A 16,626-nucleotide genomic window follows, 5' to 3' on the forward strand; every position below is an offset into this window, starting at 1 on the left:
ACAACTACCACTCTCGTAGCATTGCCTATGTAGACGGTGATCTCCCCTTCATGTAGTTGTCGAGTTTCCTAGAACCCCTACAATGAATTGCAAACATGATCAGTGGCTCCCGTATCTACATACCAAGTATTGGTAGATAATACCGCTAAACATGTTCCAACAACTAATTAATAAGATATACCTTTATTGTTCTGCTTTCTCTGAGGACAGTCCATCTTCCAATGTCCAGACTGCTTGCATGTGAAGCACTTGCCCTTCGGCTTCTTCAACCCTGCTTGTAGTCCAGCCCCTTGAGGTCAAATCACCTTCTTTGCTAAACCAACTTGTTTCTTTTTCTTCTTCCTGCCTTTCGGCTTAGAAGCAGAAACATTTTCAGTAATGTGAATTTGAGAACTTTGACGAAATAGCCCTTCTGCTGCTTGAAGTTCTGTCAGAAGTTCCGCCAACGAATATGTCCTTTTGTTCATATTATAGTTCAGGCAGAACTGCTCAAAACTCTTGGGTAGCGTTTGGAGAATGATATCGACCTGGGATTCCCCATCGATTTCAGCTCTAAGGATTTGTATTTCGTTCAAATGAGGCATCATCCTGAGGATATGATCCCTTACGGGTGTCCCCTCAGTCATGGTGGTCGTCATCAAGTTTCTCATAGCCTCCTGCCTAGCAGCCCGATTCTGGTGTCCGAAGAGTTCTTTGAGATTGTACATCATGTCATAAGCAATAGGTAAGACCTAATGCTGATGTTGTAGTACATTTGTCATAGATGCCAAACTGTAACCCAGCGCTATCTCATCTGCTTTGACCCATTTCCTATGCTTGTCAATCTCCTCTTCACTAGAATCGCTATTAGGTTCGTTAGGACAGACCCCAAAAAGTACGAACTTATATCCCTCAGCAGTTAAGACAATGTCCAAGTTCCGTTTTCAATCAATATAATTGGGACCAGCAAGTTTGTTTTCTTTTAAAATAACAGCGAGAGGATTGAAAACCATTTTGAAATCTTGAGAATCACAAAATAAGATATTTGGTCAAAACTTTAGAATTTAAAATAATATTGATCCCTCAAACAATATAATTAAAATTCACCAACACCTCAAAACATCGTGAATTTAGTATGCCACGATAGTGTGGACGTATACTAATTCAAAAATTTGTAAGAGAAGGTTTTACTCATTAATTTTATTATCTTATCAACCTAACTTTATGACAAATAAAATTAATAGTTGGTTCGTCTTTAGTCACATAAATTAATAGCAGTGACTCCGATGGGGATGATACTATTAAATGTGTCTAAGTATATATCATTACTTGATACTTAGTCTATTAATTAGGATTATGCCCCTTCAGATTGAGAAGATCACACAAAACTAAATAATTTCCTATAATCATCCATAGAGGAAGTTTGATCTAGTGATCTGCAAACAAACTCATCCGATGTGGAGGAAGGCACTTAAAGCCAACGCGCAAGTTTGAATGCATCACTTACAAACCAGTAATGGAGACCGTGGAATTTATTTAAATAAACCCTCTCTCACTTAGTCATTTAAACGAGAAATTTTAACATGCACACATAACACACATGCACACAAAAGCATACACATCACAACACATAAAGGCAATAAATATGAAAAAATAATTTTCCAACTATTATGGCCTCATCCATAGCTATCCTCCATATGCCGCTGAACCTAGCCGCCGCCAACGGGTCATCTCGTTGCGTCTATCTTGCTTCCTTTTCCACTGCGCCTCTGGCCCTCAAATAAGACCACGCCTTGCAAGGATACGATCCACGATAAAAATAAAATTTTACATTTATCGATCCTATATTCCACAAGGGAATGCACATGTAATCTAGATCGAACAGAATGTAAACTCCTAAAACTAATACAGCTCCTGTTGTATTTAATAATTACAATCATGCACACACATAAAATGCCCTCGACATGCTCGAGGGTCCAAATCGTACACAAGCACAAAAAAAGTCATAATAGTTGGATCTAGGATGCTTGCAACCACAGAGTTAATCTATCTAGCACATCCTACTATTATCTGGCCTAAACTTATGTATGAGCAATGCATAATTTAACCGAAAAACAAACACACAGAGGTATAAAACTAGCTCTGATACCACTTGTTGGGTGCTACTCAGAATACCGTTCTGTTTCCCCTGTATAAAAATTTGTACTAGCACAGAACGTTTCCTAGCAACCCATGTGCTTTTCAGAAGTTAAACTTGGATTGGAAACAGAACTTAACATTTTTACTCCAAGTTCGTTGTTCAAAGTTAAACTTGGATTGGAAATGAAACTTAACATTTTTACTCCAAGTTCAACCCTTGTGATCTTCAGAAGTTAAACCATATTACAGAAGTTGATTAAATATTTATTTCAAGGATTGGCTTCCAGGTCGTTGGAGAGGCACTAGGCCTTCTTGGTTATGGGATCATCCACCACTTCCTAGATAAAGCCTTTCAAAGAAATTGAATATTTAAACTTCTCACAGTAACCTTAGGTTTAACTACATAGATCGCAATCAAAGCACAAGATCGAAACACAAAATCAAAGCACAAAAATGAAAACACGAAATCGCTAGCCTCTTGTGTTGGTATTTCAAGATCCATACAAAGAAAACAAAACTAGTTGTGTTGCAAAAAAATAACTAGTTGTACCTTTCTTCATAGACAAAGACCTCTTGATCTTCTGTCGTATTCCTCTCCTCTTCTTGGACGTCGTGTGGGTGACGATCTACCAAGACAAAAACACTCGAGCCCCTTTTGTTTCCAAGCCGCCTACCACCAAAAGATGCAAAGAAAGGAAACACCTCCTCCTTCTTCTTCTCCTCCAAACCGCCGACCACCAAGGTGCTTCGTCTCTTCGTTTTCTTTTCCTCCAAGCTCTGACCACCAAGAGAAGATGGGGCGCCGGCCCTAGAGGGAAGAAAAGGGAAGAAGAAAAGAAGTGGGGCGCCGGCCCTAGAGGGAAGAAAAGAAAAATTGGGCATCGGCCTTAAGGGAAAGGAGAGATTTTTAGTTGTGGAGAAAAACTTATTAATTCTTAATTGAATTGTTGATTTTTCTGGCACAACCTCTTCTCCTTTTATAACCCTTTGCCCAGATAAAAAAAGAGAAAAAGTAATAGATTTTTATTTAGAAAAAATCTCTAGAAAAGAATTAACATAATTCTTTTTAGAAAAATTTCTTAAGAAAGAATTAGTATAATTCTTTTTAGAAAATTTCTAAGAAAGAACCAACATAATTTTTTTTAGGAAAATCTCTAGGAAAGAATTAACATCATTCTTTTTAGAAAAATTTCTTAGGAAAGAATTAATATAATTCTTTTTATAAAATTTCTAAAAAAGAATCAACGTAATTCTTTTTAGAAAAATCTTTAATTCTGTTGAGAAAAAATCTCCCTTTTTTTTCTTTTCTTTTCTTTTGGTTTGGTCGACCCCTTGCTTGGGCACCAAGCAAGGCTTGGCCGACCCCTTTCTTGGGTAGGAAGCAAGGCTTGGCCGACCCCTTGCTTGGGCACCAAGCAAGGATGTGGTCGGCCCCTTTCTTGCATAGGAAGCAAAACCAAAACGGGTGAATGCGAGGCTTTATAGAGGCTACAACAGGGACCGAGTGGAGGAATTGGTTTTGGCCTCCTGATGGACTTGAGCTTCCTGTGTTCGACCCGAACACCCAACTCAAGTTCATCAATAATAACTCATACCACTAAAGAGTTATTATTGAACTACCGCACCAATCCCATATTACAATATGAGCTTCTACTTATTATGAGTGTGTTAGTTTCCCTGTGTTTAAGATATAGTATGCCCGTTAATTAAATGAGTTACTGACAACTCAATTAACATCTAGCTTCAAGAGTAGTACCACTCAACCTTATTATCATGTCAGACTAAGTCCACTTGCAGGGTTTACATCATAATCCTTATGAGCTCCTCAAGGGGACATCATCAACTTAGATTACTAAGACACAGTTTCTCAACTTATCGGGCCTATTGATTTAACTGAATAAATCTCATCCTTTGATAAATTAAAGAAATAAATTCTAAGTATATGTGTTTGTTATTATATCAGGATTAAGAGTACGCACATCCATAATAATAGAGGTTTTGTTCTTTTATGTAGTCAGTATAAAAAAGAGCAATCTCAAATGGTCCTGCTCAATACACACATAGTGTACTAGTGTAATTATATAGTCAAGACAAATTAATTCCAAATTACACTACAACCGTTCCAATGGTTTGTTCCTATCCATCTCGGTTGTGAGCTATTATTTATAATTTATAAGGAACCGATAACATGATCTTCTGTGTGGCACCACACACTATGTTATCTACAATATAAATTAAATGGATAACTGCATTAACTTGCAATATTTGACCAGAGTAATTCTCATTTCAAAATATAAATGTTCATACAAAAAGCTAGGTTTTTAGTATACATCCTAACAGGAATGACATGAAGAAAGACATCGCGGAGTTTGTAGCTAGATGTCTAGGATGTCAGCAGGTGAAGGCTGAGCACCAGAGACCTGCTGGATTACTTCAAAGGATTCCTATTCCGGAGTAGAAATGGGAACACATCACTATAGATTTTGTGGTGGGATTGCCTAGGACACGACGAGACCATGACGCAATTTGGGTAGTCGTTGACCGATTAACCAAATCCGCACACTTCTTAGCAATTCGAAAGACCAATTCTCTAGATCGATTGGCAGAGCTGTATGGTCGGGAGGTCATCAGATGGCGTGGTGTTACTTTGAGCATTATATCTGATAGAGACCGTCGGTTCCAGCAAAGTCTACAGCATGCCTTGGACACGCAGCTCCGTTTTAGTACGACATTCCATCCGTAGACAGACGGGCAGTCAGAATGAACCATCCAGACTCTAGAGGACTTACTGAGGTCTTGCGTTAAGGATATGATGGTTTGGGTAATCATTGTTGGGTGACGACTTTACTCCCTAGCTATCAATTTGTAGGACGGATTCTTTTGGATCGAGTAACAGGATTATACTGTAGAGAAATTACCAGATCTTATGGTATATCTCTGAGTATTGTATCGAATGGAGATCCATGATTTCACATCATGGTTCTGATTGAGATTACAATGGATTTTGAGTTCAGAGCTTCGCTTTAGTATAGATTTTCATCCTCAGACTGATGGATAGTTTGAGTGCCCTATACAGATGTTGGAGGATTTACTGATGGTGGATTATGGATTTCAGAGGTAGATGCTTTATTCACAATTGGTTAGGTAGCAGTGTGAGAATAACGTAAGCAGGGTGAGTTCATAACCCACAGAGTCATCACTATTCACTTGGAGGTGGATTGTCATAATTGGAGATATGTTCATGAAACTTGGATGGAGTGGTATATAGGTTTGTTGCTTGGTGGTTATTCTTGGATGAAGATCCCTGAGTTGAATACTAAATTTGGGGACCAAATTTTTATTAGTGGGGGAGAATGTAAGATATCGCAAATTAAATAATAGGATTATTTGAGAAATAATCTTATTGGGAATTTTTGGAAATTTTTAAAAATTTTCTGGGAATTATCGGAGCTTGTATGCCGTAATTGGAGGGGATGCATTTGCGGGTTTGAGGAAAGCCTGTTTGGAAATACCCAAGATGAGAGTTGATAAAAGAAATAACCTAGGCTTTAATAAAAGAAACCCTAAGTTGATAAAGGAAATATCTTATTCTCCTCTATCTTTTCCTATTTCCCCTACCCGTGCCCTATTCTTCTTCCCGTCACCGTTTCCTTCCCCCGTCTCTTCTCTCGCGACGCCGCCCTAAAAACTCTGCCCGATCTCTTCTTCCTGCCTGAGCCGCACGTCGAACCCATCTTCTCCTCTTCATTATCGATTCCCCTCTTCTTTTATTCCCCTCCAATCTCTCTCCCTCTTTGTCGAGACACGCTGCCGCCACCTACTCTCGAGCCCTCGTCTCTTCCTCGCGTCGCCCACAGTCGACGCCGCTGCACAGAGCAGTGCTGACGATGAGGTCTTTCCTCTTTCCCTCTGCCTAGCGCCGGCAACCGACCCTTTCCTTGTGCCCTAGCGTCGGCCGACTTCTCCCTGTCCTAGCACCGGCAGCAGGATATTTTCCACCTCGGGCTTCTCACCCCTCAGAAATGACGAGCACTCCCTTTTCGTCCGCCAGCGTACTATTCCGCAGCACCTCGTCCCTCAGAAGCATTGAGCATGTTGACTCTTTTCCGTGTCATCCTTCTCGCTAGCTGCGTCTCTCACTCGATTTCTTGTGCTCCTAAATTCCTGCACACTTAGACACAAAGATCAAGACACAACAGGACCTAACTTAACTCACATCAAAACTACCATGGGATACTTATAGAAGTTTCCGATGTACAACTTGCACAAGAAATATTCTCCTGATTTTCTGACAACGGTCACACAAAATGTCAAAAAGGAATATTCAGCTGATGGACCATTAATGCACTGTGAGGATAAGCTAGCTGAGTCCTCAGAATGGTCAACATTCCTTAGTTGAGCCGACCCCATCTAAAAGCAAGGTCCAACCAGATGTTAGAAGACTGGCGGATCAACTGCTCTACTCTGTTAGGCGAACTGGCTGGCTCGGATCAGCCAAGAAGATTGGCGAATCGATCAGAAAAAGTGATGGATCAGCTAGGAAAAGTGATGGATCCGCCAAAAATAGTGGCAGATCGACCTTGGCGGATCAGCTAGTCGGATCAATCAGGTAGAGATAGTCATTGATCTCCCTTAACTTTATCACAACTAAACTTGTCGATTTGACCTTCTTTGCCCTCGTGATGACTCTTCCTACTCTCCGTATCAAAAATGAAAACGGATAAAGAGATAATTTATGTTTTTTAGTTTTCATGCAAGCCCTAAATGAATAACATAATCAGATAAAAGAGTTAGTTAAACCAGGATCGTTTCATTAATATGAAGGAAAGGATTTGAGCATGCCAAGTTGGTTTGTTTTATAATCTATATCTAATATCTGATTTTATAAGACAACAAGGAACATATATATCTGATTGAATTGTAAAATGACGTAAACCTTACCTTCAGGTATGTACGTATACAACTCACGGTGATGTTCTAAGCAAGATTAAAGTAATGGAATCAATCATTAGCCACCTTTAATTTTCTGCACAATTAATTAAGTTGAAAGGAAAATGCTTTTGGTGCATGAATGAGAAGAATCTTTAAGCCATTTACATGTATACATGTCAAGCTAAGGCTATCTAAATCTTGACCTTGAATGAGAAGAAACCACACTTGGAATTCAATTAGTATTTGCACGCTTCACTGGCAAATATCCATTGAATCCTAAACCATGGAATGCACGGAGGCTCCAATGACAAGCAATCACCTCTGAAAAGTCCTCTTGCAGCTAAGCAAAGTGACAAGAATTCACTGGACGAAAACTAGACGCTTAAATTATCATCTTAGATAATGATCTGATGAATCACATCCAGGCACGCAGTCGCCATCAATGGCGCAAGCAGAGAGAACAATCTTAAAACAGAAAATAGCGGCTGAAATTAACGCCTATTATAGTTCCTGAGGCAACGCTTGCACTCCACCACCAACCTTTGACCTTCAGTTTATTTATTCCGATCTCGACCCTTCACTTCTACTCCCGACTCCGGTGGTCGGATCTCGTCTCTAGCTATAAATCGATCCCCTCGCTCGAAGAGGCGGCACAGCGGATCAAGTAATTTTCAAACGTTAATTTGCTAACTTTAATCTCTCTGTAAATGTATTCTTCTTCCATGATGGCACGAGCAGTGTGCTTGCTCCTCATCGCCCTCCGTCTTTCCCTTCTTGCAGCAGCAAGCTACAACGTAGTGGACTACGGCGCGGTGGCCGACGGCCGCACCGACTCAGCCAAGGCCTTCCTGGCCGCATGGTCGGCAGCCTGCGCCGCCAACAAGCCGGCGAGCATGTACGTGCCGGCCGGCCGGTTCATGGTCGGCCAAGCCACCTTCCAAGGTCCCTGCAACAACAGCGCCATCAGGGTCTTCATCGCCGGCACCCTCGTCGCTCCCTCCGGATACACCGCCGCCGCCAACTGGTTGCGGTTCAAGTACGTCAACGGCCTGTCCGTCCTCGGCGGCATCATCGACGGCCGCGGCCAGGCCTTTTGGGCGTGCAAGAAGGCCGGCCGGAGCTGCCCACAAGGCGCCACTGTAGCTAATCAACTAATTCGAGTGCATTTTGTTTTTTTTTTCCAATTGAAGTTTGAAATTAAAGCGTGAATTGGGTGCGTGCAGTCGCTGGCGATAGCGCTGTCGACGAACGTGGTCATCAGAGGATTGGCTTCCCACAACAGCGAGGTCTTCCACCTCTCAATCTTCGCCAGCAGCGGCGTGAAAATACAGGGCGCCAATATCATCGCGCCGGGGGACAGCCCCAACACCGACGGCATCCACATCCAGAAATCGACAGATGTCAGCGTCGTCAGCACGGTGATAAAGACCGGCGACGATTGCATTTCCATGGGAGAAGGAACCAGCAACGTCTGGATCGAGAAGATTCATTGCGGCCCGGGACACGGCATAAGGTCATTGATTCGGCTCTCAATGATCAAATGCATGGTTTGATTTGTTTTTATATATAATGGTGGTTGAATCGTAAACGGTGCAGCATTGGGAGCCTGGGGGCGACGCCGTCGGAGACCAGAGTGCAGAACATCACGGTGACGGCGGTGACCTTTTCGGGGACGCAGAATGGGTTGAGGATCAAGACTTGGGGGAAGCCGAACGGCGGCTCCGTGGAGGGCGTCACCTTCTCCCACGCCGTCATGCAGAACGTGGGGTACCCGATCGTGGTCGACCAAAACTACTGCCCCGGCAACGTCGACTGCCCCGGCCAGGTCCGTATAGATCTTCAAATCTCATCTCCAGTGCTTGATAGCTATCCAGGGATCAAATGCAATTTTTGGTTTGACATTACAGAGCTCCGGAATCAGGATCAGCCAGGTCTCGTACATGGACATCCAGGGGTCGTCAGCGACGCCGGTGGCGGTGAAGTTCGACTGCAGTCCGACGAACCCATGCAGGGGACTGGATTTGCGTGATATAAAGCTGACTTATTTGGGAAACAAGCAGGCGGAGGCCTACTGCAAGAATGCGCAGGGAAGCGCCGCCGGCACGATGAATCCTCCCAGTTGCATTTGATGAACCCTCGTGAATAATGTGATAATTAAGCGATTATTTTGGAGCCTCGGCTTCATTTGTAGAAATGTAAGAAAGTGATTCTAAAATATGTTGGAATTGTTTCGACCAAAAGAAAGAAACTAGTAACTTCGGGGGAAAACACAATACGTTGGTGCATTTTTGATAATTGACAAAATGACAAGAGTACAAGATAAAACAGAGAAGAATTCTACTTCCACAGCTCAAGAATCCCATTGGTTTCTAGTTCTTTACTGATCAGACAACTAAAACAGAGAAGACCTGCATGCCAATACTAAACACCACTAGCATTATAGCACCTGCATAACCTGATCGTTAACTTATTTCTTCCCAGCTCTTCCTTCTACTCAGCTTGCAGGACCTACAAGAACCCCCTGTGCGGAGCCTTCTTTCTGGCTAGTATCCTCCTTGGTCTCACTATCTGCCTTTCTTATCTTAATATTATACTTCAACTCGAACTCTGCAATCTCCTTTTTCTTCTTCTCTAATGCCACGTTGAGGCGTGCGATGACCTCTTCGAGACCTTCAAGTTGGTTTGTTTTATAATCTATATCTAATATCTGATTTTATAAGACAACAAGGAACATATATATCTGATTGAATTGTAAAATGACGTACACCTTACCTTCAGGTATGTACGTATACAACTCACGGTGATGTTCTAAGCAAGATTAAAAGTAATGGAATCAATCATTAGCCACCTTTAATTTTCTGCACAATTAATTAAGTTGAAAGGAAAATGCTTAGAACAATAAGTGGAAGCCTTGCAGGAGAATGTAATGATATGGACAAAACAATAAGTGGAAGCCTTGTTGATAGTCTTGCAGGAGAACGTAATGGATAAATGTGCAGGAACTAGAAGTTACAAACTTACAAGTAGATGAGGATTTCAAACGGAATGGAATTGACTCAAATCAATAAAGGTAGGTTAACATCAGTAGAAATAGATATATGTCATAACTATAGAGAGTAGCAACTATACTCATCATGCAACTAAGAGTGGTCAAAAGAAAGACATGTTTAAGTTCTGATCTAGTTGACAGTTTCTCTCTACTGGTAGATGAGAGATAAAACAAGTACACCAAAATACTAAATTGAATCAAAACTTACATAGAAATAACTCAAAAATGTAAAACCAACTTCTCCTAGCATATTTTACTAATAAGAGTATCTCTAATAATGTTCTATTAGCATAAATTCTGGTGAAACCATCACAATTAGAGGAAAGAACGGTTCTTGCTCATCCTAGTAAGATCAACACAATACACAACAATTATGTTATTAAAGAATTAAACCCCAATTAAGTGATCTAATGTGCAATACATGAAGGGAGGTTTAGCTTATTGAATGTGGATTCCAATGTGTTGATCTGTTAACTCAGTTCATTAACATTAATGGGCTGTTAATGATGAATGGAGTTTAGGGTGGATGGTCTCTGCAAGATGGACTTGGTATATAAGGAAGAAGTTTCCTTTGAGTTGGGCATCTTGAATCAAAAGGGTTTTTGGTTGCTTCTTCTTCCTTGGACTCTTATATGTTGAAACCAAGCGAAGATTGCCGCACAAAGACTTCCACTACATTGCAGGAATCAACTATGATGATAAGTAAGATCAATGACTTTTGAGATAGATTAAGGTTAGCCCATTGGTAGCCATTGTTTCGGTTTTCAATTTTAGCCTTAAAAGTTAATAATAGCTAGATCATGTTATTGATGCATTATATAGTTAAATTTCGATGTATCGCTATTGCTTTCTATTGATATCAGAGCTTAAAATTAACTTATCATTGGAAAGTGTGCATTGTTCTGTAATCCATTGTGGAAACATGGATTGATGCATATTCGTTGAATGTAGTTTGTATAGGTTAGGATTTAACCTATGGATTGAGTTTTTCACATTATCCGTGAGAACGCGATTGACGCAACGATTTTAGGATTTTTTTTTAAGTTGAAAAATTGCATTCAAAAAATCAAGTTTTCAACTACCAATCGATTGATGAGAAAGGCGCTCCCAAATTGACTGAGCAGATAGATTGGTGTGTACTAATAGATTGCCATAAGCACCAATCAATTGTGATGCCCAAAATTACACATAGAACAATCCAGATTCGATTGGGTAGATCAATTATTCACCAATCAATTGGTAAACCTAGGATCAAGCACAGAAGGTTATCAAGCACAGAAGGTTTCCAAATTGATTGGATCGATCGATTAGTTAACACCAATAGATTGTTGAGCCTGGGTCAGATAAAGAAGGTCACGGAATCGATTGTGTCGATTGATTGGTTTACACCAATCGATTGTTATTTGCTGGGTTGTCCATAGAAGGTTTCCGTATCGATCGGTAGGATTGATTAGTGAACATCAATCGATTGTTGTGAGGCGTCAATTGATTGGTGCAGATGAACTTGCGTACAGAAGCCTTCCGACAGTTGAACAATCGATTGCCATTACCGTGTCTTGGAATTGACACATAAGGTGTGTCAATCGATTGCGTCTTGAAGGCAAATAGGCAATCAATTGATAAGAGTATCAATCGATTGGTAGCGGATATCAATCGATTGATAACTGATTAGCTATGTTTTCAGCTGTTGTCCTATATCTTTCTTCGCACTTCTACTTAGTCGAGCCAATACTATTAGATGTATATTCATGCTAAAGATGGTTGACCCAAAGAGAAACCATTCTTTATGTTGGATATATATTTAAGGAAGCTCACAAATCTAGTTTAGCTTCTAAGACATGCGCATAATGTGTTGGCCCAAAGGAAGACGCACTATGTGGTCGATTAGGAATATTGTAAGTGGTAGTTGGAAACATAAACAAAGGAGACGTATACATAAAGTTAATCATGCGCACGATATTGGTCCAAAGAAAAGCGTAACGTGTGGCGGATGAAGTTATAAGCTGTTTAGAGGGTATCACTAGCAAATTACAATTTAGTCCAAAGACTTAATGTAATGTTGCACTAGGTAACTCAATTAATGCTCATAATATTGCATGTTTTGTTTGTTGCATTTTGTTATTGCACAACTATAAAGATACATGTTTTGTTTAGTAAATTGAGTTACGTTCTTTGCTTTTATATATGCAGTCCTCTTAATGTCTGCTAATTTGAACATCCTCGTGCATGTTGGCACAAACTATGGACAATGGAAAGAGTATATTATAGTTTTATTAGGTTGTATAAATTTAGACTTTGTATTTAGGCATAATTGTCCTGCACCTTTGACTAGTGATTCCACTGAAGATCAAAAGGTAATCTTTGACAAGTGGAAGAGATCAGATCGCATGACAATGTTAAAACCTTCATTATGAAATTAGGTGACCAATTTATCTCAAACAAAAAGATTGAGAGTACTACACTTCTTACAAAGCTAGTGTCCATGAGGTATAAAGGAAAGGGTAACATTAGGAAGTACATCAACGATATCTCGAATTTGGTTACAAAGCTTAAGACATTAAAGTTGGAAATGTCCGAAAGAGTACTTGTGAACCTAATCCTAATCTCTCTGCCTATAATTCACTACACTAAAAAGGAGAAGTGGATACTAAATGAGCTTATAGCTCAGTCTGTATAAGAAGAGAGATTAAGGTATGATACATCTAATAGTGCTCACTTTACATCTTCATCTCGAAATTCGAACAAGAAAAAAAAGAAGGGATAAAAGTAAGAGTAGAGATAAACAACTTGCAATAACAGGGCTTAAGGGCATAAGGTGCAAAAGCAACAAGATTCGGACCTATCTTGTTTCTTTTGTAAAAAGAAAGGGGATTGCCCTAGATACATCAACTCGTATCTCAAGAAAGGTATACTTCTGAACTTTGTCACTTCAGAAGTCAACCTAACTATTGTACCTAATAACACTTAGTGGATAGATACGGTTAAAATTACTCACATAAGTGTATCTATGCAGGGTTGTCTCAGGAGTTGAATGTCAATTGATGTTGAAAAATTATTGATACGATGCATAGTAGTAGAGTCGGGTCAAGGGGACGTGATAGTTAGAAGTCAAGTGGGCATGGCAGTCAGAAGTCAAGAGGGTGTGACAGTCAGAAGTCAATGGGGCATGACAGTCATAAATCAAGGGGGCGTGACAGTCAGAAAACAAAGAGGTGTGACAGTCGGTATATGGAGTGGGATCACCCTCAGCAGAGAGGCTTGGACTGAGGGGATGAATCGCTTCCTCTTGCATTGCAAACGTAAATGTTTTCCGAGGGCGGAGAGGAAGCCTTTTCATCTTCAGTCGCCTCGGGTTCTAGGGCTTCTCTTTCCTGGGATAGTTGGGAAGAAGACCCGACCGCGACCCCAACTTGAATGGTTGAGGGTGCACCAGAATTTCTTAGGAGTTCTTCTCCTAGCTCCTTCAGAACAACATTGGGTAGCTTGGAAGAGTCAACAGAGAAGGCACAAAACATAGCAGCTTCTATAAAACCACAAGGAGATACCTCAGTTAGCGAAGATGTGGAAGGGAAGATAGGAGATCTTACCAAAAGGAGCGCCTATTGATGCAGGGATAGGGCTGAGCCCGAAAGCATGTAGGAGGCCCTCTCACAGTATCTCCGAGAGTTGGAGCTGAACTTTTTCCAGCTTCTCGGAAGAGGGGAGGTAGTCAGGCTAATGCTGATGCTCTCACAATTTGGAGGGGGAAGGAAGATTGTATCGCCATCGCGCAGGCCAAGTAACAGGCTCAGGCAGTTGTATGTAAAAAAAGTGAGACTTCCAACCCTTATTGGAAGAGGGCATATCCGCAAAAAACTTATAGCCCATCCTAGATTTGACCATAAAAACGTCTGGTTTGGATCACTTAAGAGCATAGAAGTGATGGAAGAGTTGCGGGGTTAGAGGAGTTTTATATAGGCGGCACAAAATCACCATTCCGCACATAGTACAGAAGGCATTGGGTGCAAACTGAGATAAAGAGATACCAAAATATTGACTCAAAGATGCAAAGAATGGATGAATAGGAAAACGGAGACCACCCAGGAGCTGGTCCTTAAAGAAGGTCACAAACCCTGTAGGAGGGGAGGAAGTGTGGTCATGGGGACCTGACAATCCAAGTTTAATGGAATTAATAACATAGGTAGATTTGGATCAAACGTGTTAAGTTTCGCAGGAGATCCAAGTATAAACCTAAAAGAACAAATAAGTTAAACTTAGGATCAAACGTATAAAGTTCCGCAGGCAATCCAAGTTTAATTTAAAAGAACACATGGTAGCTAGAAAAAGGTTAAGACCTTTGTACAAAAATTTTTGTACAGTGGAACCGTTAGGCTTTCCGAGTAGCAACCAACAGTCGACCAGCAGCGTCGACCGGTCATGAGCAGCATCAGCCGGTGGCGACAGTATCGACCAGCAGCATCATGAGGAGGGAGAGACACGACTGTGTGACCTGCTGGAAGGAGGCTAACAGGCTGAGAGGGTTACGAAGTGAACGATTCTGCTGTGGCAACGCTGCAACCACGCTGGCCAACGGCAATCGGAGGAGAAAATGCTAGTGGCAGGTGGCTACAAGTGTCGGAAGGGAGAGGAAGACGGTGTGCGAGTATAGGAGGTGAATGCTGCGGCGCGAGAGGGAGAAGGGAATGGCTCTGGGGAGGCTCCGACGAGATGATGCGGCCCTAGCGAGAGGAGATGAGAAGAAGAGGAGCGGCGTTGAGAGGATGGAGAGGAAGAGGAAATGACGACCGACGACGAGAGGAGGAGAGCCGTCGCCAGCTGGCATCGCTGGCAAGGAGCATAGGACGAAGAAGAGGATCTTCCTCTCGGTTCTGTTGGCGTCGGAGAGAAAGAGAGGGAGAGGGAGGAGTGGTGGAGGCCGACAGCGCCGACGGCGAGGGTGTCGCGAGAGCATGAGGAAGAAGACCTTTTTCCCCTGTTGGCGGCGGCAGCCTCCCAACACACAAACCCAGCCTCCCCTTTTTCGTTTCTGTGAACAGTGCCCTAAAAGGGCTTCTCCCATCCAATTAACCAAAGTACCCCTCCCCTCTCCTCTTATTTCCTCTATGCCCTTATCCTATATCCACATCAGTAAGAAAGTGATTCTAAAATATGTTGGAATTGTTTCGACCAAAAGAAAGAAACTAGTAACTTCGGGGGAAAACACAATACGTTGGTGCATTTTTGATAATTGACAAAATGACAAGAGTACAAGATAAAACAAGATGGGGCAACAAGATGAATTCTACTTCCACAGCTCAAGAATCCCATTGGTTTCTAGTTCTTTACTGATCAGACAACTAAAACAGAGAAGACCTGCATGCCAATACTAAACACCACTATCATTATAGCACCTGCATAACCTGATCGTTAACTTATTTCTTCCCAGCTCTTCCTTCTACTCAGCTTGCAGGACCTACAAGAACCCCCTGTGCGGAGCCTTCTTTCTGGCTAGTATCCTCCTTGGCCTCACTATCTGCCTTTCTTATCTTAATCTTATACTTCAACTCGAACTCTGCAATCTCCTTTTTCTTCTTCTCTAATGCCTCGTTGAGGCGAGCGATGACCTCTTCGAGACCTTCCTTGTTACGCTGAACCGCAGGGAGGACTTCGTTGATCGTTCTCTCGACCAGCACGCCACCAACCATTCGGTAGCAGCGTCTTGATGGATCGAGTGGCTGAATTGCCCCAATTACAAGAGAGTGTTCACTTACTTCCATCTCTAGCTCAGTGATCTTTGAGTAAATTTGGTTAACTTCTGTGCGCATGTTGGCATATGTGTTTAAAATTAGTTGTTCATTCATCTGCAGTTCCCGACTGTCACTGCCAGCTCTGCTCGCCATTCCTCCTGTGTAATGCATTGCAGGCGATATGAGAGACAAATACATAAAGCTGGGCATGCGAATATTAACAAGAAACTAAGATGAGTGAAGAGTACACAGGCAGAAATAAACGAAGGATTTGTTGGAAAGTGAGGGAAATCATCTCAGCTTTGGTCGTAAGCTAAGGGAAAGCCTTGCAGGACTCTCACCTATTTCTTTTTGTTTACATGCTAAGCTATGGTTCATCAACTCGTTTATGCATGCACAACGATGGCTGCATCGAGCAAACCTTAAGCCCTGAAATAAGTAATTATGACCAATGGACTTAGACAGATTGCAGTCAATGCGGGGATTTGTTTCGCATTTTTACCAGAAGCATATTGAAATTAGTTCCCATATTCTTCTAATAATTTAAAATACTCAAGAATATAATGAGAATAAATAAAGGAAGGATAACTAGGTGAAAATGTAACACAATATAGGAAATGAGATGAGAAGTAGAATGACTGCGAGTACCATTTGGAGAGTAAGAGGAAAATTAAAATAAGAGGTCGAAGCAGGAATAGAGAGTGGCGTTAGCCAAGCAATGGAGTCGTATGGTTGTTCTATTCCAGGTCCATAATAGTGGAGATTCTGTTGCTGATAGTCTTGCAGGAGAATGTAATGATA

At 41.5% G+C, this 16,626-nt stretch overlaps 2 protein-coding genes and 1 long non-coding RNA gene across 4 annotated transcripts; 1 reads left to right on the forward strand and 2 right to left on the reverse strand.

The window, feature by feature from the left end:
• Nucleotides 1-7,572: 7,572 nt before the first annotated feature.
• LOC122019888 (polygalacturonase-like) lies at nt 7,573-9,470 on the forward strand. 2 transcript variants are annotated; one of them, XM_042577482.1, is made up of 5 exons: nt 7,573-7,714; nt 7,831-8,189; nt 8,274-8,563; nt 8,647-8,875; nt 8,958-9,470. In XM_042577482.1, the coding sequence occupies exons 2-5, from the start codon at nt 7,944-7,946 to the stop codon at nt 9,177-9,179; spliced, it is 987 nt and encodes a 328-aa protein (XP_042433416.1). In that variant the 5' UTR covers nt 7,573-7,714; nt 7,831-7,943; the 3' UTR covers nt 9,180-9,470. The 2 variants fall into 2 exon arrangements, with proteins under 2 accessions (XP_042433416.1, XP_042433415.1); XM_042577481.1 differs by having other exon boundaries at nt 7,590-8,189; nt 8,958-9,277.
• On the reverse strand, nt 9,371-15,182 carry LOC122019889. The gene is made up of 2 exons (XR_006122066.1): nt 14,434-15,182; nt 9,371-14,329 (listed from the first exon to the last, which is right to left on the reverse strand). It is a non-coding gene; the product is annotated as an uncharacterized LOC122019889 (long non-coding RNA).
• A 105-nt stretch (nt 15,183-15,287) lies between these two features.
• On the reverse strand, nt 15,288-16,003 carry LOC122021981 (probable prefoldin subunit 2). The gene has a single exon (XM_042580175.1). The coding sequence runs from the start codon at nt 15,994-15,996 to the stop codon at nt 15,538-15,540; it is 459 nt and encodes a 152-aa protein (XP_042436109.1). The 5' UTR covers nt 15,997-16,003; the 3' UTR covers nt 15,288-15,537.
• Nucleotides 16,004-16,626: the final 623 nt, after the last annotated feature.

The sequence above is a fragment of the Zingiber officinale genome, chromosome 9A (genome assembly GCF_018446385.1).
Source record: "Zingiber officinale cultivar Zhangliang chromosome 9A, Zo_v1.1, whole genome shotgun sequence".
NCBI lineage: Eukaryota > Viridiplantae > Streptophyta > Magnoliopsida > Zingiberales > Zingiberaceae > Zingiber > Zingiber officinale.

Bases quoted from the DNA above. Each gene is read 5' to 3' on its own strand.
- LOC122019888 (XM_042577481.1), top strand. From the start codon at position 7,758: ATGTATTCTTCTTCCATGATGGCACGAGCAGTGTGCTTGCTCCTCATC. The intron at 8,564-8,646 runs GTCATTGATTCG...TAAACGGTGCAG, and splicing joins GGCCCGGGACACGGCATAAG to CATTGGGAGCCTGGGGGCGA. The intron at 8,876-8,957 runs GTCCGTATAGAT...TTGACATTACAG, and splicing joins ACGTCGACTGCCCCGGCCAG to AGCTCCGGAATCAGGATCAG.
- LOC122021981 (XM_042580175.1), bottom strand. From the start codon at position 15,996: ATGCATTACACAGGAGGAATGGCGAGCAGAGCTGGCAGTGACAGTCGG.